The sequence below is a fragment of the Cottoperca gobio genome, chromosome 11 (assembly GCF_900634415.1).
Source record: "Cottoperca gobio chromosome 11, fCotGob3.1, whole genome shotgun sequence".
In the NCBI taxonomy this organism is placed as follows: domain Eukaryota; kingdom Metazoa; phylum Chordata; class Actinopteri; order Perciformes; family Bovichtidae; genus Cottoperca; species Cottoperca gobio.
In genome coordinates, this window is record NC_041365.1 from 7,080,149 (window position 1) to 7,100,639 (window position 20,491).

Here is a 20,491-nt window from a genome sequence, read left to right on the forward strand (position 1 = left end):
AATTTGGGTCAGAATTGGTACAGCAGAGGCCAATATATTTTGACTTTAACCCAGGTTGACCTTCTAATCATAGGAATTACATACATGCGTTAACTTTTGTCGCCAACTTCGGTAGAGAGGAAATTAGATTGTCGGCATCTTAACCCCTAAATTTGCTATTTTTGTTGTTCTATGTATTTGTAGTGCTTTATTAACAAGTACAACTAGATACAAACATTAGGTGACGGTTTTGTCTATATGCAACCTCCAGCATTAGAGACTTTGCAGCCATGTGGCCAGCGGTGTCAGCGATATCATTGCTGCCAGAAATCCCAGATATCTCAGACTCAGAATTACAACTCCGAGGCTGACGTGAACGTTTGTTTCCTCACTTGACTGCTCATAATAAGGGTCTGAATGATATAACCTGAACTTACCACTTGATCCCACACACCCCCAGTCTGTTACCAGTGTTTGAATTACACCATGTCTTTCTGGGAGCTCTATTTTTTGGGGTTAGGGTTAGTAAAGTAACAGCTTGTTTTACCCATAAGGCCTTGCTGCGTCCATGCGCCGTCATGATCCCCCGTCTACAGTTTCATGTTACACCACGGACCAAAATACTCCCTGGAGCTGAGTAAAAGACGGAAGAGACACGGCAGCACACGCTTAATAACATGACTTATTGATTAGAGGATGAATCATTGATGGTCTGCGTTCATCCTTTATTATGTGTCAGATGTATCCACATGAACTGTGGGTGTGACTGTAACGTGAGAGTGTTTCAAATAATGTCTTCTCAGGATGGTTTCACAGTGAGGAGGAGCGGAGTAGCATCTGGCATGTGTGATGTGTTTGTCCCCTCACAGGTAGAGAAATAAGACACTAACACACAGGCTATAAAGTGTTCAATATCAAATAATTACATTTATAAATTGGGTTAAATAATATTTAAAAAAACAATAATTAATAAAACTCTGCACATTATAGTGAAAAGTTATTTCATCTTTCTTATTTTCCTCATAAAGGCAACTTACTTCTCACCTAGTCGGGGACTACAGTAGAAAACTACAAGAATGTTTATTAACATGAAATGTTAATATTAATGTTAGCAAGATGTTCCTCTCTGTGGTCGCTGTAAACTGTAGTCTAGCTTTAAGAGGTAGGTGCCGTGTGATTGGCTGAAAGTGAGTGGGTGACGACACAACTGTCAAGAAAGAAAGTGTCATTATTAAAAGTAACAATATGAAATAAAAGATTACGTGAAGAAAAAGTGTCATTTGGGGGAAAAAGGGTATTTTGAAAAAAGTGTCTATAGTGAAATAAAATGATATCCAATGAATAAAGTGAAAATAAGAATGATGAGTTGTGTTTTAATAAGTATCCTCAATTCCCTATTTTTTTCACATTTTACAGAAATTCTTTATATTGTTATTTATTTCACAATGTATTAAGTTTTAGTTTAATATTAAACACCTTCATACTTATCAGGGGCAAAGAAAACATATTAATATATTAATGAGTGTATGTAGAGATGGATGAAAATCTACATATGAAAATATGGAAAAGATGAAACACTTCCAGGATGTGTGTAAAAAGATCATCACATTCACATTGAAATATCATTGAATAACATTGAATCATGAGTTCAAATGCAGTCTTAATAGAAAGAAATGTCACCAAGCTTTTTAAATATAGAACATTTTATTCCAATTTTTAAGTAAATGGTGTTGAAATTCTGAAGTAAAGGTTTTAATATCAACAGGACCTTTGCATTTAAATAGAAACACTTTACATGCCTTCATCCAGTGACAATGAAAAGCTTCCTTAAAAAGTTTTTTTGTCATTTATTTCTCATATTTCCCTTGTAAGAAATAGTTCAAGTATAAAAATTCCCAACAGTGTAAAATAGCCCCTCTGATGAATATTAAGCAAAAGAAGCACAGCTACTGAAACCTCGACGACGACTATACATTCTAGTGGAGAAAGCAGCATTTTCGCTTGTTTATTGTGAAAAGTATTATTATTTTTCCTCTCATCCAAACACAGAAGAGGCAGAGTACAATCTGCATGCAAACAGGCCTGCATTTAAATAAAGTTCCTTCCCTACAAAAGGCATTAAGCTAATATTTAATGTCATGTTCTAAAGAATCAAAAAGATAAAAAATAAAAGTACAGTGCACATAACAGTTTCTTAAATAACTCCTACATTGACATTTTTGGTTGAGTATGTTAATAATAATTATAATAATATTATTACTAAAACTAATCAATAACTTATATATGCCTTGAGATGAGTACATAATAATATTATTAATACAGTACCGCCACTAAGTCTCTACTCTCAGAGCATCAACATAGTCAACACTCAAAAATAAATATCTTAAATAGTAGATTTCTCTTTTTTTTTCTCTTTTTTTCCTCTTAAATAGCAGTAACAATGTAAGGCACAAAACGTCAAAGAGTCCTCATCCTCTCCACCCCACCTGGTGTTCTTGACAGACATGAGGCAGGCCAGTTGTCGGGTAGCTTTGGTGAAAGTGTGTGGTGTGTGTGTTTGTGAGTGTGTACCTGACACCAGACTACAGCAGCACAGAGGTGGAAGTGCTGACAGCTGCAGGGTTGCATGACTGTGGGGGGGTGGAGGAGGGGGGGGGGGGCTCTGCTGTGGGGCTCTGTGTTGGGTGGAGGTTTGTGAAGTTGGTTCCCAAATGGGCCCGGCCGGGGATTAAAATGTGACAGCTCAACAAACGAGCACAAGTGATGCGTTCTTTCCAGAGTGATCCGTCTGTGTGGCGCTGGAGCGGCTCTGCCCACCCCCACCAGCAGCTGCTCTCTCCTTCTTTCTCTTCCTCTTTCTTTCTCTCCATCCCGGAGCCCGAGAGAAACACAACTGTGCTGCCTTTGTCTTTGAATGCTATGTGTGCAACTCTGGATGCATGTGTCTGTGTACATGTGAGTGAAACATGTGGAAAAGCGACTGATTTAGTGTTTCTCATTGTCTGAAGCCGTTTTCAACCTCTCTCCTTTTGTCAGTGCGTTTGTTTTGTTTGCCAAGTCCCCCTTTAGTCCAAGAATCAAGTCAGAGTTGATGACATTTTCAGTTTTTTTGTTGCTTTTCTTTGTTTTTTTGTCTCCTGGTGATTTGTTTGCTTTGCATAGGTCAAGAGGTCGAGACACAGAGTAAAAAAAAGGGACATTCAGCATCAGGAAGATAAAAAGGTAGTTCTTTAAAGATGTGTGACACGACGAGTTACGACTCCTCGACTTCCTGACAGAGGTCACATTATAATAGCTAACACGTTGGAAACGGTTCCATTTCCCTGATTATCAGAAAATATTAACTCCAAAAAATGCACTTGAAATGACAAAAAGAACAAGAAGATCCCCCAATGTGTAATAATAACAATAATAAATATAAATGTTATGAGGGCATCAAATAACCGAAAACACTTGTGGAAAACCATGAGTGAAAAAAAGAAAAGAACAGTTCCCTAAACTAACATTAAAGACAGCAGTAGGACTTAAAGGCTTAGTTTAACACCTATACCAACCACAGGGATTAGTTCCTGCTTTTCTTCTAGAAATAAGTACTATACTACAATGATAATAGTAATAATAATAATAATAATAATAATAATAATAATAATAATAATAATAATAGTAATAGTAATAATAATAATAATAATAATAATAATAATAATAATAATAATAATAATAATAATAATAATAATAATAATAATAATAATAACAACAACAATAAGAGTAAATCACTTTCCATTATTTGTTCTGTGACTTTTTTTCATTTTCTCGTTTTTTGGTTGAAGCACACAGCAAGTTGGAAAGTTACTGTAAAAAGTTCCCACCTCACCATCATCATCACTACCACCACCATCACCACCATCATCATCATCACCTTTTTAAAGCAACTCTGCCTCTGAGTCGCTGACACGCCCACCCTTAAGGCCACTCCCTCTTCCTTTTCCTTCGCTGAGCCTTCTCCTGACCAATCAGCTGTGGCCGGGGGCGGGCCTCCACGCTCTGCATGTCCAGTGGTTGCAGTGGCTGCTATTGCATGCGGTCGGCTTGCAGCTGCTGAGGCTGGTACTGACCGAAGGCTGCGGCTGCAGCGGCGGCTGAGCCCGGGGCAGCTGTGCCTAAAGGCTGCTGGACTGCGTAGCCGTAGCCGGCAGCAGCCATGTAGCCTGCGGCGGCAGGGGATGCAGGCGTAGGGATACTGCTCATATGCTGCGGCGGCGGCAGCGCTGGCTGCGGCTGCAGAATACTGCGCGTAGGCAGCTCCGGTGTAGTCGATGTAGGGGGAGGAAGCAGTGGCGGGCGCAGTAGCGGCAGGTTGCACATGAGGGATGACCATACTAGGCTGAACGAATGCCTGAGGGTACACATAGTGGGCCGGGATGCTGTGAAACAAACACACATATGACAGGTTAGTTTGAGCCACCCAAAGTAATAGCACCCACCCTAAAACCCAAACCCAACTCCATCACACTGCGGCCAAGCGCCCGCCCACCCAGCCCCAGTCCAATCCACCAGTCAAGAACACCAAGGAAATGCCTGCTAGTATGGATTAGAACAATATAGGGTTGCCAAAATAGAAATCTCTCTGTGAAAAGAAGACTGCTAGGTGATGAGACTTTGAACACCCAGAGGTGTGGGTCACTCAAATCTACTGAAAAATCACATGTGTATGATTACATTTGGAGGAAGTGATGATGTTATGGTCTTTACAACATTGGAACAGATTTCATATTTCCTGTTTTGGTCAGTTTTGAGTGTGTGGTTGTGGGGGCAGAGTTACAGAGAGGCAGAGGGATGTGAGATGAAAAAAAGAAGAAGAAAGAAAAAAGTTTGGGATCTATAACCTGCAGCTCGTTTGTCCGTCACATGTGGATTTGGCTCTGGGGCCGTCCCCCTGCCTGGGAGGGGAGGCTTACAGTGCCGGGGGCAGGGGTGCGGACAGAGGAGATGAGTCCAGGGAAGCATTGTGAAAATGTCACTGCCACTTTGACAGCTGGACAGTTTTCAAAAAAGGACGCTGCTGGCCATTTCCCCTCTGTGTTGGGACAAAGAGCCGGGGAGGCAGCAGGGGGAGCCGGGACTAGGCTCCACACCCAGAGGGATGTTTCGATTAAATAAACAATTATGAACAATGAGCACATTCTGCCCTCCATGACATAGCCTTATCCCACCCCCCATACTCTATAAGGTCTGGAAACTCAGTCAGACAGCCAGCGTGAGTGGAGCTTTGGCAATTTACACTAATGGTTCAGAGAAGTGTCAACGTTTGACTGTAGGTGGAAGCAAGAAGAAGAAAACTGTTGATTTCAGTCTGTGGTGACCTGAAAAACAGCCCTCCCCCCTTTCACTTTATAGATCAAAGTAGAGTCAAATTCAATCTCACATTAATTTGTGAAATGAGAAGCATCAGGCTTGACAGAAACAAATTTGATATTTGTTGCGCAAAGCTCCAACAACTATGTCACGGTAGGTGAGTTTAAAGGAAGGTGGCTCAAAAATCTGTTGAGAGAAAATGAAGGAAACCAAATATAATCAGTCGAGTCTGCGTAAATGAACATCAGGTGGTCACTTTTTTTGAGTCTGGATCGGAAAAGAGAGCAAAGAGGTGCAGAAAATGTTAAAGGTTGAAAGGCAGGATCTATCGTGGCAACCCTATTGTGAGCACTCCATTATCCAATCCAATCCACATCTCAACCGAAAACAGTGCGCCAGGAGAAAAACAGGAAAAACAAAACAACAGCAAGGCGTCAGAGAGGAAGAAATATGTAAAAATAGTACACCTCGACTAGACCGATTACAGAAACAATGACAACAAGGCACAAGGCACAATCATGAAAATACACAAAAAAGAAAAGGGAGGGAATAAACTGAGTAAGCGGGTATGTCGAGATTTGGTGTGGCTGTCAGTAAAGGCCAAAGGTCAACGTTAAACACATACACAGGTTAGAACTGTTTTTGAAGGCCAGTCACAAAATAGCTACATTGAAAATATTTTGTGTTTTCTCCATCATGTGACACTAAAACTTTCCTTTGAAACCTGCACTAATGAAACTCGGCAGGTTTCCGGGATGATTTTTGACTCAGGACGCCATCTAACCCCGAACCTAACTCCCTCACACAGAAAGAGACATTTCCTGTCTATTATCAGAAATCTAAAGTGATCTCACTGGAGAATTCACCACCAGCAGACAGGAAGGAAACTCCTCACACTGGAGGTGGATGACACACTGTCTGAAGGGCCATTATCCAATATGCAATAAAAGGCTAATATTAGCCTGATTGGTCAAACACCAATACACATTGCAACAGCAACTCTCATGGTTACACAAACACTATCACATGACACTGTCTGGATTTTCTCACACGACACCAACAATATGAGAACATTGTACCTTAATTTATTTAAACACTTACCTGTTAAACTTTGTTCCCTAATCAAAGTAATTGTGGTCATCCCACAACGGACTGTGAGGTTTATTGATAAGGTCTAAAGTGCCAAATAGTGACTTCAGGTTCTGGTATTTATTTCATGCTGTGCTTGCAGATGCATTCATTTTTTAAGCATTTTGTTTCACTAACTACTAATTAAATTAGTGAGTAATAAAAGTGCCTGTGCTGTACAGACAATATTTAAGTGGCGATGGGAGGAATAATGTGCAGCGAGCTAATTTTATCTAGCTTGATAACAATGAATGAATCTTAGGGCTGTTTTCAACTAAGGAAATTCTTAGTCGACTAACACTCGCACGCAATTAATTAGTTGATTTAATCAACAGATCTGTAAAACTAAGGTTATCCACTAAGAATCATGCAAAACCATGACTTTAGATATTGTGTTTACCAGAGATGTGCTCATAAGTTTCTTGGAAATTAGTCATTCAGCAGGAGAAAGGTTTGAAAAAAATGCTAATGAACTAACGAAATCTTAGTCACATAAGACCAAAACTACCAATTAGTCGACTAATCAACTGAGAGGGGGAAGCCCTAGTGAATATTTTTATAATAGCTGTATGGTACTGATTAAAAATACCAAATAAGATCAAAACCATTCCTTGGGGTTGAGGCTCGAGGCTACATTAGCCACTATTACAAATTGCATTGTGGGTAATGCAAAAGAAAGAAGAACGTGTTGAATAAAAAAGATGATATTGCCGGTTCTGCTGCATCGATTATTATACTTTTTATATAACTTTCTTTTGGGACAAGTAACGTCTAACATTCCCCCAAACTTTCAGAACTATTTTAACATTTAAAAAATTTTGGACTGTACCTTTGCACTCTCGGATTCCCTACTACTACTACTGTATCTATGGGGTGGTCGGGTAGACTAACACACATATACAAGCACACACACACACACACACACACACACACACACACACACACACACACACACACACACACACACACAGCATAAGCAGAGGTTCTGGACATGGGAAGCAAAGCTCTGGCTGACCCATCCAATGTACCCCCCTCATAAAATAAGGAAATCAAGAATACATTAAGTGTACAGCTGTTTTGTGAAACTATGATGGTTGCTATAGTGTGACGACTTGCTCAGTGTGTGTGTGTGTGTGTGTGTGTGTGTGTGTGTGTGTGTGTGTGTCTTTACTGGAATGCCATGTTCATGCAACCCAGCAGTCATTAAAGTTCAAGGCTAAATAAAGGTTCTCTGTCATCGTGCATGCCGTCTGCTGAGGGAGACAGACAAACGTACAAACGCACGCTGAGGCGAGAGGATCTAATGTGTGTGATTGTGCACCATGAAAGTCTGAGAGGTTGGCAGTACACACACCTGTCCTGCTTCATCAGATTTGCTCATTAGACTTTTGATATTATGACTGAGACACAGATGGACCTGGTGTCTAGTTTCACTTAAAGTACAGCCAGACTTGAGTCATAATCCACACAGAAAGCTACTTGGATCAGACTTGAGTACAGCGAGACAGTTTTATAAAGGCAGAACAAGTTTTACATTAAAAACCACGGCAAAAAGTTTGAAACTCTGTTTTTAAAATGTTTCTGCAGTTTGAGAATATGAGAGGGCGATTAGCTTTTTGCGTCATATCTTCTTACAGTTAAAGTCTTTTAGACATATAATTATCTGCCTTTGCATTTGGCTGATTTGTACTGTATGTGAACATGGAAAGGCTATACGTTAATGTGGCCCCTCAAACACCCACTCTAGCCCTGTTTAAGTGGCCCCTGCACTGCTCTTAAATGATAGACCCCCCTCCCAACACACACAGAGCTTCATGCGACTGCAGCATCAGCATTCAGGGCTTTGTGTGGCACAATGGGAGCGCTTGTTTTCCTTAACACCACGAGCCCATGTGACGAAAGCTCGCTAGGAGAGAATGAGAGAGAGAGAGAGAGAGAGAGAGAGAGAGAGAGAGAGAGAGAGAGAGAGAGAGAGAATGAGAGAGAGAGAGAGAGAGAGAGAGAGAGAGAGGGAGAGAGAGAAAGACATCCAGACATTTGTTTGTGTCACACTGGTGACTTTGGGACTATGTGAACGGACAAAGCCACACGCACTCATACAAACACAATAAGAGCACATACTCCGATGCAACCAGACATGTACACACATAAATACACATATTGCTCTGACTATGACTGAGCTCACATAATAATTTTCATTCATGAGACTTCCACATTTCTGATGGCAAATGGTGCCACGTGACCACAAGTCTCGCATATGTGGTTTAGAGAATAGCAGAGACAAAGAGATACAGAGACAGGAGGGAAGACAAGAGAGTTGTAATGAATGACAGAGTGGATCAGCAGTAATAGAGAGAGACAGGAGGGGAATTTGTTGCTGCTGCTACATTGTGTTAATGTGAGTAACACCAGAAGGATGCTTTAACCACACACAAGCAGTGATATGTTTAGTTATGTTGGGGGATTGATGTGAGGAATGGGAGCAGGGAGGTAATAGGGGAAAAAATCACACAGAAAATTCATCACTCACTCCAACAAGACAGCTAGAAAACACATGAAACATCCTGTTAAACAACACAGGTCAACCACAAGCTAAAAGCAATAAAATAAACAAAATAAAAAAGCTTTGCTCCTTCCTGGCAAAGTTAACACGCTTCCACAAAAAAAGGAAAAAGAGCACCCCAAAAATTCAATCAATCCAGCTTCTTTTTTTTTTTTTTCATTAAAGTAAGAAAGCACACGGTTTAGCTAACAACACCACTTCATAACCGCACACAAAGCTCTAAGTTCTATTCAAATAAAATAAAAATAAAAAACAGGTCAAAACCCACATACATGCATCTATAATCACCATTTTGAGAGCTTGTTTGTGTGTGTTTGAGTCTACAGGTAATTCCTTTCTCTGAACTGTGATTATGTTCGCAGAACTATTCCACAAACCAGCACAGTTAGCTTAACTGAGAGCGAGCCTGTCGGACCAGAGAAAGATAGATAACATTGAGTCAGGCTGGAAGTTTCCATCATTGTCCAGTCAGCACACACACACACACACACACGCACACACACACACACACACACACACACACACACACACACACACACACACACACACGCGCACACACACACACACACACACACACGCTCACACAAACAGGCTAACCTAGAAAAAGCAGTTTGACTGGCTGTTTGGTGGTCAGTGACAAAGGTTCAACCTATTGTTTAAATATCAGCCATCAATTATATTTGGGGAGAAAAAAGATACAAGGATTAAAAAAACAGACTGATAGTATCAATTATCACACATTAAACTGAGAAAATATCAAATTAAAACATGTTTGAATAATTTAGTATCTACATAAGCAATGTGTACATCCCTCTGAAATACATGTACTCATCAGTACTTACCCATAAGGCCTTTGGATGAACGCAGGGTGAATTTGGGGAACACCAAAGGTGAAACCTGCAAAACAGAGGGAAAAATAATTTAAAAAGTGAAGATGACAGCATTTATTTCTTCACTGATAGGCTAAAAACATGTTAAACCTAAGCAAACAAACAAATCCTCAGGAGAAACTCAAGAAGGAGCGACTTGATTTTCCTGTTTGCTGGTTTGCCAATAAAACCAACTAGTGATCCCAAACAAACACTGAGTGAACAAAGACACTTGATATGAGGATTAAACATGCTGTCTGGTTTATTAATCAGGAAAATCTGCTCTTTAAACAATCGCATCTGCACATGTTTGACTGCACATTTTAAAAGAAAACCAACACATCTCTGTGGCTTGCTCAGGATGTTTTATTTATTGATCCCCATTTGATGTCTTTACCTTGCTGCATCACCCGAGGCTTGGCCCCCAGGTAGGCCAGGTTGACGTTGGCCTTCCTGCCGTCAATGATTGGGTTGGGGTCCTTGCAGGCTCGGTCTGCAGCCGAGCGGTCCGCCATCGTCACCTGACAGAGCAGTCAAAAACCCAAATCATTACAAAGATGTGGAGAATTGAAATTGGTGTGTAACTTGTTTTATTTTCCTGCCTGTTGGCAATATATATAGTTATGTATAAAGACTAAAGCATTATAAATTGATCGGAGAGTGCATGTTTGTAAGAAAGAGGGAAAACATGATTTTGTATACAGATGTGTTTGTGTGTTAGTCATTTTTCGGTGTGCATCTCTGGTCATCATTAGCAGCAGCAAGTATTTGGCAGCACACACACATCCATCACCGTCAGGTGGATGTGTGGAAACTATCAGCAGTGAATGGGATGACTGAACATGGCTCCCTTATCGCTCCTATTAAAGACTTTATTTCTTCACTAGCTGGCATCTGGATTGTCTGTTGTGGATCTTAAATACTTTTATCTTTTTTTTAATTATTATTGTCAAACACTAAACACTATTGCTATTAATAATTCTCTTTTAACAACTGAAGCATTTGCCAGGACAAAATAAAGAAAAATAGGATGAATAATGCATGAATACGGTGATGCTCCAACAATAAAGAGAGGATTTAAGTAAAAGTTGGAATAAATACATCTCAGTTTCACAGAGAAATGTTAGTTTCTTCATACAAATACAGAAACTTGTTCATATCAAGGATGACTATGCAACTTTGTCCATCCTCTACTAGGAATATGAGCCAAATAAATGACTTCAAACTAATGATCAAATAGTCCCTGAAGAGGTAAAATAATGTGGCAGCCTTGTTACATATATTTAAGCATCTGTTAAACATGAACGTATACATGTATTCACTAAAAAACTGATATTTTGAAACACGCTGAGCTGCCATGTCTCGACAACTGCGTCTGAAATTAGTATTGTCCGTCAGCTTTTGGTGGGAGTAAAGTATTTCAGTTGTAAACAGCTTTGAGATGATGAAACAGTGTAATAACATCAGAAAACTGCTCTGTAATATCAAAACATCATCATGAGGTTTTTCCTCAGCCCACCAGAGCTGTCAGTGTGAGGGCAGCTCACTCTAATAACGCGCCAGGGCGCATACCAAAGCGCAACAAGTCGGTTGGTGCAAGATTGCAACAGAAACCAATGACGAGTTTAAGCAAGGCACTCTTATCAAAGCATAAACACCCCATGACTGCAGATAAGTTAATGTTAGTCATGGTGTTGTGACAGACAGCAACAGCCGCATACTTTACCAGAGACGAGTCATGGCAGGACTTTTTCCCACATGCGTAAAAGTTTTAAAGTTAAATTCTGTGTAAAAGTGATAGACGTGTTATTAATTAATGTGATACTTACGAATCCATAACCCCTAGACTTGCCGGTCTGCCGGTCGGTAATGACCACCGCTTCTTCAATCTCACCAAACACCTCAAAATATTTCCTGAGACTTGAATCCGTGGTGTGGTAGGGAAGACCCCCGACAAAAATCTTCGTATAGGTCGTGTCCTTTTGCGTGGTGTGCATCGTTAGTGCAAAATACAATAAATATGAACAATAAAAAAAAGAATAGTGCAATGTCTCCTTATCAGTTTGGATTAAGAGAGAGAAAAAGAGAGATCAGCTGGCTCTGTAACCTTTTTCAGAAGAGAAAATACAACAAAAATTCGACAAATATGAAGCCTGGAGGTAGATTTATCTTCCGACAATTAAGAGGAGAGCTATATGGAGCGGATTGTCCCACAGAGACCATCAGGTGTTTCCAGCTCTTCTTGGTAACTCTGCTGTCTAACTAAATAGGTTTGGGACCCATTCCTGAAAGCGCTGCTCCTAACTCCACCCAGCTCTCTGTCCATCTCTGCCCGCCCACTAGAGCGCACAAACAGCTGGGAAACCTGCACAGCGTGAAACACTGGAGCTCCTTCACAGAAGAAAAGATACTCTGCTAGAATCACGTTTAATAAACCATCAGGAGCAAACAAAACCTGATTCCACTGACGATATGTTGGGGATTAAGAGGAGCAGAGGCTTTAAGGAAATTCAGTATTTGAAAGAGTGAATGTTTGTGGGATTTTCGCTGCATTATAAAGAAATATCTGTTGTTTTGTCTTGTTTTTTTTTGTCTTTCTGGTGAAATAAAACGTATACTGCTTGGACTTCTTCCTGAAAAGAGTCCATCCTGTCTCTCTATAGGCTTGCATGGATTATGTGTCCTGCAAAAACAGCCGGTAAGGCACTGGACACATCACAGCAGCAGTGAGCAGACAGACAGGTGCAGATTTGAGGCTCCGCTAGAAAACAGTAAGTCCACTTGTGGGGGTTGAGTGAGTTTTGGCAAGCTTCTGTGCCCATGCAGACTTAATGCATAGGTTGTGCCTGTGTAGTAAAACTTATTGATTTTACTGAAATTGTTTGCTGTCTTTAATGGTTCCTTCACTATGAGGGCATAAATTAATGGGCCTAATGAACCTGCAACAGGTTTGAAAAGTTATATATGACAATTTAGGAAAATGAGCTTTCTCTTTTGGGGTCATTGACATGCAAACGTTTTGATGAATCCACCCTTATCATCAAAAAAACATGGTGAACACATTTTAACACTTAAATCAGGTGACAACTTCATCAAAAGTGACAAATGCGTCATAGTATTGCGCACATCTATTATAATGGGAAAGGATCAAGTCAGAGATCAATTCAAGAGTCTCTGAACATCAATTATTAATATAACTTGTGAAGCTTGGCCTCCTCTGCGCTGGGTTGGCTGCTGGATGGATCATTGGATAATTCAGTCCCAGTAATGTGAGAGGGAAGCCGGCTGTTTGTTAATCATTAATGGCGGCTCCGCTTATGTGAGCTCGCTGCTCCTGGCCCACTTATATCCTCTCGTAACATGTAACACGGTGAGTTGACACATTTGTAAACATCAATATGTGTCATAGTATTTGTTGTGAGAAAAAAACATGTGTGTTGTCCAATGTTGTACTGCCAATAAAAAAAAGCTCACATGACTCAAACCAATTAATAATGTCAGGTATAGACACTGATGAGTAATTTAGTATTTGTTTTTACGTTGTCTGTAGATAAGTGTTTTAATTATTACCATTTGTAGACTTACAATACAATCTATAACCTTTATTCCTAAAGAAATAAAGTACGACTGTCACATCTATCTGAGTGGCCATCGCAGGACAGCCACTGCACATCACAATGAAACGCAACTTGATAGAGCTTCTTTCTGCAGTGTCTCTGTTCTCTCACTAGTTTATTCATGCAGCCACACGCGCTTTAAAGTCTGAGTGGAGTCGTGAAAAAAAGGGGGACCAGTATCGAGTTTCCCAGGCTCAACAATGGGGATCCGGTCAGGTTGCGTCCAATTGTTGTTTTCTGTTCATGTGCAGCATGCTGACTAGTCGGAATCCTCCTATACCTTTACAATGACAGGCTGTGGGCCCATTGAAAGCTTCAGTTATACATAATTTCCGATAATCTTCAGAAGTACTCAACAACTCCACATCACAATGATGTATGTTTTTAAACCAAGACAAAGGCTGCAGTGCTGGAGAGCTGAAACTGTAACTTTGTACTTTGTTATCCTTTTGGCTGCAGCAAACACCTGTCAGGCAGAGTTAAAGGTCAAAGGTCACTGGAACAGCTGAATACCTACAACTCAGTCACACCAAGGATGTATAGAACTACCCATGTACTAATACTGCACTATACTTTAATTATATTTAATATTATCTAAACATTCTCATTATTATCAGAACGTGTACAGTTTATCCTTGCATTTTTACGTATTTTATTGTTCCCATCTTGTTACTGTATGACTCTCCGTGCCTTTGCAAATTTCCCCCGTTTTAAATTGAATTGTACTCAACACCCCTCAACCTGTGAGAAAAAATATAATCTGAAAGTAAAATTGTCAGGTAAATTAGGTAATTTCATAAAGATTTCGATTCACACATACATAAACAACACACAAGGGGGACTTTATTGATCAATAACAATTCCACATGTTCCCAAAACCTCCTCCTAACTTATCATATAGATGAGCTGCACGCTGACTTCAGGCAACTTTAACTCACTGAAACAGCGCCATCTCATGTCCAATCGAACAAGTGCACCCTTCACGTGCAAAAAGAGACTAAAAAATATCATATTTTACAATTAAATGTAAAACTAAAATCTCATTTAAATACATTTTGTATGTTGGCAAGAAGTCTTGGTCATATTTATCAAAGCCTTCATTGAGGTACATTTTATTTCTTTAGAAAGAAAACCCTTATATTCATTTGTGCTTATTACTAAGCTACAATATAGGGCCAATCACAGCTTATTACATCTTAATTTCTTCTTACGATATAACAATATATACCCCATGCATCTTTCTTTTTACAAGTTTCAAAAGGAATTATTTTTGGCTCCCTCTCCTCTATCTTTTATCTCTCTTAGTGCTGATTCTTGGCTCATTTTTGCGATTAATAAAATATCTCCTCTTTGTCCTCTGCATGTTGAAAGCTAGAGTCGCTCTCCAGCTCCCCAGAGGCTGTGAGGAGAAGCTGATCCTTTCTGAGCTCCTCCACCTGGGTCAACTCCTCCTCTTCCCCGTCACCACCGGACCCTCTGTTATCTCCCCTCTCTCCTCTCTTCTCTGTCCTCCCTTCTCTCTTGTCTGCGCTACCTATTTCTTCTCTGCCGTCATCTGCGGCCTCTCTCACCCACTCTCCGCCCTCAGCCGCCTCGCGTTTGATCTGGCTGTGAGGCAGTGGATCGAGGGGTTCCGGGGTGAGAGGTGACTGTAGCGGCTCCACAGTGGTGAGAGCTGCGTCCTCGTCCTCCTCTGTGCTAGAGGTGGGAGCGGGGCCCCGAACACGGGCTGACTTGGTCCTCAAACGCCTCTTGAGCTCGTCTTCCCTTAACTGAGAGAGAGAGAGAGGAGGGAGCAGAAGACTGTGTGTGAGACAAAACAATAAGATAAACTATGAGATAAAGAGCTGAAATGTCCAGGTACACACACACTGTACCTTGCGTCTCTCCTCAGCAAGTCTTATCTTCTCCTCAATCTCTTCTTTGCTGGGTAGATTTTGGACCTTCTTGGCCTTCAGAGACTCCAGTCTGGCAGGCGGCCTTCGCCTGACCACCTCCCTGTGATCCAGCTGATACACACACATACACGCACACGCACAAGCACACACACACAAGCACACACACAAACACAGAGAGAGAGAAACTGAAACTGACTGACCTCACCTACCTGTGAAAGATAATTTGGCAACACAAATCAAGATCACATCCTGTACGAATATGCACTTTCTAATGTGTTTTTTAGGTGTGTATGTGTGTTGCTGACATTTTGGCATGTCTTAGCAGGATAAGCACAGGTGTAACTAATGCTAGTAAAGGACCCTGATACAACATATTATGGGCTTCTGTTTTTTGATACAACCCTTAATGAATAGACTTCTGGGTCCCTGTGTGTGGTGTTCAATAGGGTGGCCAGGCTAGAGGGGGTCTGCTATTTTGTAAAATAACAATAAAAAAAAGCCTCTTGGAAAAGCTCATGACTTTTTAGAGATATGTGATTCTCACAGGACAGCAACGCTACAAACATATGTTGATCTTACAGAAAATGATGCATTGCTGTAGATTAAACTACCCAAGAGTATATAAAGGAGTTAAAATGACCACAGCCTTAACAATCTGCAGCAGTAAAATGCAACCTAAATATTAATGCAGTAGTGATATTAATCCTAAAAATATCATATATAACAATAAAACCCTGACATCCTGAACATTGTACTGCACAAAGACCTTTAAGTACTTTTAATAACCTTTTGCTGAAAATAGTGTTCGTAGCAGGTACCCACCATGATGCTGTAGGCCTCTCCAGCCCCGCTGCCCCTCTCTCTGCTCTGTGCTCCCACTGGTATGATGCCTTGGTTCAGCAGCTCCTTCAGGATCTCACTGGACTTTGGGCGCTCCTGCAGTGTGCTCTCCTGCTGCAGCAAGCCTGGAAGACAGACCAAATACAAACACTTTAGGTTGTGTGCACTGGATTTTCTCTACGGCGTAACATGGTCTGCTTTATTCAGCTCACTCACCGTTTTGTGTCATTCTGTCCGCATCGCTTTCTGTGACACACTCAGATGCCAGAGGAGGGAGTCTTCTGGGCACCGCTCCAGGTAACACAGGGATGTCTCTGTTCTCCATCACCACCCCGCTGTCTGTCGTGCCCTTTGACACGGCCGAGTCTCCACGACCATCGACTTTACTTCCTGTCTCATCCTGACAGCACAGAGACACAGTATTTCTGATGTTTCACTAAAGTGACATTTTGAATATAAATGAAAAATGTTCAACTAAGATGCAAATTCAGAAGTTCACCCAAATATGTAGATAATTAATGGATTACATATTAATGTCCTATGTTTTTAATGCATTATATGAACAGTTTAAGAAATTTTAATGGGTAAATGAAGACCATTCATTTATATCTTACAGCTTAAATAAGAGGAAAATTCACTGATGGTTTTCTTGTATGCTGGTCAATGTTACGGTTTTTAACCCCTTATGAATCCTCAAACAATAAGAGCAGGGTGCAAAATTAACTCATTTGTCCTCCGACTTATTGGCTAGTGAATGTTCAAGTTTTACCAGCCACTCAATAGATTGCCATTGTTTTTTTTTGGCTGGTGACTGATGCAAATGTACTAGCCACGTGCATACTTTACCAGCATTTGGCTGGTAAATGGTGCTAATTTTGTGCCCTTGCGTACATGCATTACATTGTGTCATGCTGTATTTTGATAGCTATTACCCAAAATAGTGACTCAGTAGCTGTGGTGTGTAAAGTACATTAGTCAAGTACTGTAAATTGTACTTAAGTACACTTATGAGGTACTTGTACTTTACTTGAGTAGGCTATTTCCATTTTCTGCTACTTCACTACATCACAGAGGCAAATATTATACTTTTTACTCCACTTCATTTATTTGACAATTTAAGTTACTGGTTACTTTCCAGATGCAGATTAATAATACGAAATATAATCAACAAATAAATTGATATTACTGTATATTAATAAAATAAATAAATTACATATATTCATTTCACTTTATTTATCTCCACGAAAATCCACAAACTACCCAACAGTATATAAAGTAATAGATATAATATAGCCTACATAAACAAATTAAAATGAGTCCCATATTTACTAGCCTTGATTTACACATCAATAATCATAATCCAATAATATGACAAACATTAGGCCTAAGCTAAAGGGGGTAGGCCTACAATGGTCTACTTTTACTTTTGTTAGATGAAATAGTTGATGCTAATACTTGTAACATGTGTTTTTACTTAAAGTAGCAATACCACAGTGTAAAAATACTCTGAGTATTTATTTCACCACTGCTCAGTAGTAAGAGATGACAAGAGATGACATGACAATGTTTGGGCACAAAATTAAATGGCACACAGATTTCAGCGCAACACCTGTAACGGCTCTTCAGTATACTTCAATGTCTGCCCACAAATGCGAACTGTAGCTGTTTTTTTTATACATTTATCGGATACTGTTGAAGACGGAATACAATATTAAACTCCTCTCCACAGTTTTGGCTAGCTGTTAGCTAAATAAAAGTTAACTAAAAGTTAACTAAAAGTGGCGGGTAGTGTGAGACGGAGCCTACCTCGTCTCCCTTCACCCCTTCCGGTTTCAACGGTCGGACCGCGGTGTTCGTGGAGCTGCAGCATCCCATATTCACCTCAAAGCAAAGACGTAAAATACGTCCTTGAAAGTCATAAATGTCAGGTTTAATTACACCTCGGTGTGTTTTCCTCTGTGTATTGACCCGTGTAGCCTTGCATTCCTTCATACACACACACACAGACAGTCTCCATGGACCCGGTGCGTTGCTAGGGTCCGTTGCTACAATAAATCTGACCCGGTTAAAGAGGTGACACCCAGGAGCAAACTGTGTGTGTCACGGTGTCATTACTAAACACAGTCTTCACACCCCTGCTACTGCTGATCCACTTTATCAGACGTGTTACTGACCCTAGTGGCCTCCAGACTCTAATCAGGTCACTTCCAACCACCAGGGCTGTATCCAGGGTTTTTAGAAATACTACATTTTAATCTGTGGTCAAACTAAATCCAAGGCCCCAAAACCAGTCAGCCTTCCCTGAGCCACCAACAAATCAACACTTTCTTTAGACCATTCCCACGTATTTTAGCTTTATCCCATCCTGAAATTGTACAGTTTTGGGGAAATGTTCCTATTGTTATTATCAAAACGCTGAACTTTATGTCATACCTAGGTATGTCATAGGTAGCAAGGAGATAATGTGTTACGAGAAGACAGATATCTGCTGAAGGTCTGGTTGACAGCTTGTAAGGCCAATTATCATTATTATTATTCTAGAAAACTGTGAATTAAATATATGATATGGAACATAGGATAAGAGCTCAAGAGGAGCGATGTCGAGAGAAATTGAAGAAATTAGCCTGTTTTCATTTTAACAAGATAAGATAATAAACCACTAAATAAGTCAGTTTTGTGAATAAATAAGTTTTGTGTGGAGACAAGGGCAATACATATCTTATCTAATCTAATACATTTGAATTTTCCAACATAGATGCGTAGTCAAAGCATCTTAGGTCCAAGAATGGTGGTAAAAAAACTAATCATTTTTAATTTGAGCTATTTCCTGAAACTCTTCAAACTTAAATATATTGAGTCTAAAGGTACTGAAACTGACACCGTATGTGGTGTCAACTATTTTGATGTAATGTGATTTAAACAGTCCTAAATAAATAACCAAAAGACCCTTTCTTGAATCCTCCTCATAAATAAACCTTTTGATTATTTGGTTTTCTGCACCAAATCCACTGTCTTATGTTTTGGAATATGCACCAAAAGCACAATATCACCTGAAATCAGTGGCGAGTCACATACTGATTCTAGACGAGCCAAAGTAATTATTCTTTGAGGTTTTTTATTTCATTTTGCAACACCACATGGAAAAGACCAGAGGGAAGCAGTAGAGCGCTAATGCACTCTTCCGGGCTCTACTGTAAGTAGGAGAGAGCGCTGGAGCGGCCCGTGTGGAACCTGGGCTTGTTGGTGAGGATCACAGTGGTGTCGAGCGCAGGAAGGAAACTATGGTGCAGGTTCTGGCACTTCTGCTCCAACTCCATGGTACAAACATTGTTGGCCAGTTTGTTATCCAGAATGATCAGGCGCCTGCATGTGACCTCAAGGTCCTGCCTACAAATAAGGTATAACATAAAAAATAGGATATTATAAAGAAGATGGTCAAAATATCTACATGTAGGACATGAGTTAGCAGGCAACAGATACAATTTGGCCTCATTAGAGATGTGAAATTGTTTCCTTAGTGAATGGACAGACTTACTGAGACCGCTTCAGTATGGGGCGAAAGTCCAGCTGCCATGATTTCCAGGTCATGTTTCTCCAGCCTGACGCTGAAGAGAGGCTGGAGGAGGAGGAACAGAAAAAGAAGGTTAAAGCCATCGTATTTCCACTGAGAATTAAAAAGGTCATGTAAGGCTTTCTGTGTTCCTGACCGCAACCATATCATATCTTAACTGCAACACTTACCTGGTCCAGGCAGAGCTCACGTCTGGGCCTCTGGTGGAGGATGTCCAGGCGGTGGGTGGCCTGATGCAGCTTGGAGGTACAGTTACTGATCTGAACTGACACTTTCTGTATGTCCTTTGTCAGATCAGAAATCTCATCCCTTGTCTGGAGATTACAGAAAGCCACAGAAGAATTGAGTGAACATTACAAAAAGCCAAGTACAAATGTTCTGTGGATGGTAGAGTGACTAAGTAGACTGACCCGCTGCCTCTCCCAGATCAGTGTATCCTGGACCCTGGCCAGCTTATTGAACTTCTTTCTCATGGCATCATCTGTGATGCGGTGCTGGCGCTCATGGGCATTTTTTAGCTGTAATAGTCACACATATCAGCAAGGTTATGAGACAATTAATAGTGAAAAATGGACAAATGTTGATTTGACTGATGTCCATGATGGCAAAAAAACTAGAAAAAAGAGGGTTAAAAATAGCAGAAAGCAAAATGATCCTCTACTTATTACTTAAAT

At 40.4% G+C, this 20,491-nt stretch overlaps 3 protein-coding genes across 3 annotated transcripts in view; all 3 read right to left on the minus strand.

The window, feature by feature from the left end:
• Positions 1–3,915: 3,915 nt before the first annotated feature.
• rbm24a (RNA binding motif protein 24a) lies at positions 3,916–12,176 on the minus strand. The gene is given in 5 exon segments (XM_029443962.1): positions 3,916–4,203; positions 4,205–4,400; positions 9,865–9,919; positions 10,289–10,412; positions 11,721–12,176. Coding segments are annotated over 5 exon segments (699 nt in total). The 5' UTR covers positions 11,889–12,176; the 3' UTR covers positions 3,916–4,047.
• A 2,159-nt stretch (positions 12,177–14,335) lies between these two features.
• stmnd1 (stathmin domain containing 1) lies at positions 14,336–18,275 on the minus strand. The gene is made up of 5 exons (XM_029443945.1): positions 18,053–18,275; positions 16,463–16,646; positions 16,229–16,371; positions 15,386–15,517; positions 14,336–15,280 (listed from the first exon to the last, which is right to left on the minus strand). The coding sequence occupies exons 1-5, from the start codon at positions 18,236–18,238 to the stop codon at positions 14,840–14,842; spliced, it is 1,086 nt and encodes a 361-aa protein (XP_029299805.1). The 5' UTR covers positions 18,239–18,275; the 3' UTR covers positions 14,336–14,839.
• Positions 18,276–19,434: 1,159 nt separating this feature from the next.
• LOC115016036 (uncharacterized) overlaps positions 19,435–20,491 on the minus strand; it is a 2,498-nt gene continuing 1,441 nt past the window's right edge. The window contains 5 exon segments of the mRNA XM_029443703.1: positions 19,435–19,633; positions 19,782–19,804; positions 19,806–19,862; positions 19,988–20,131; positions 20,228–20,335. Coding sequence (XP_029299563.1) covers positions 19,435–19,633; positions 19,782–19,804; positions 19,806–19,862; positions 19,988–20,131; positions 20,228–20,335 — 531 coding nt within the window.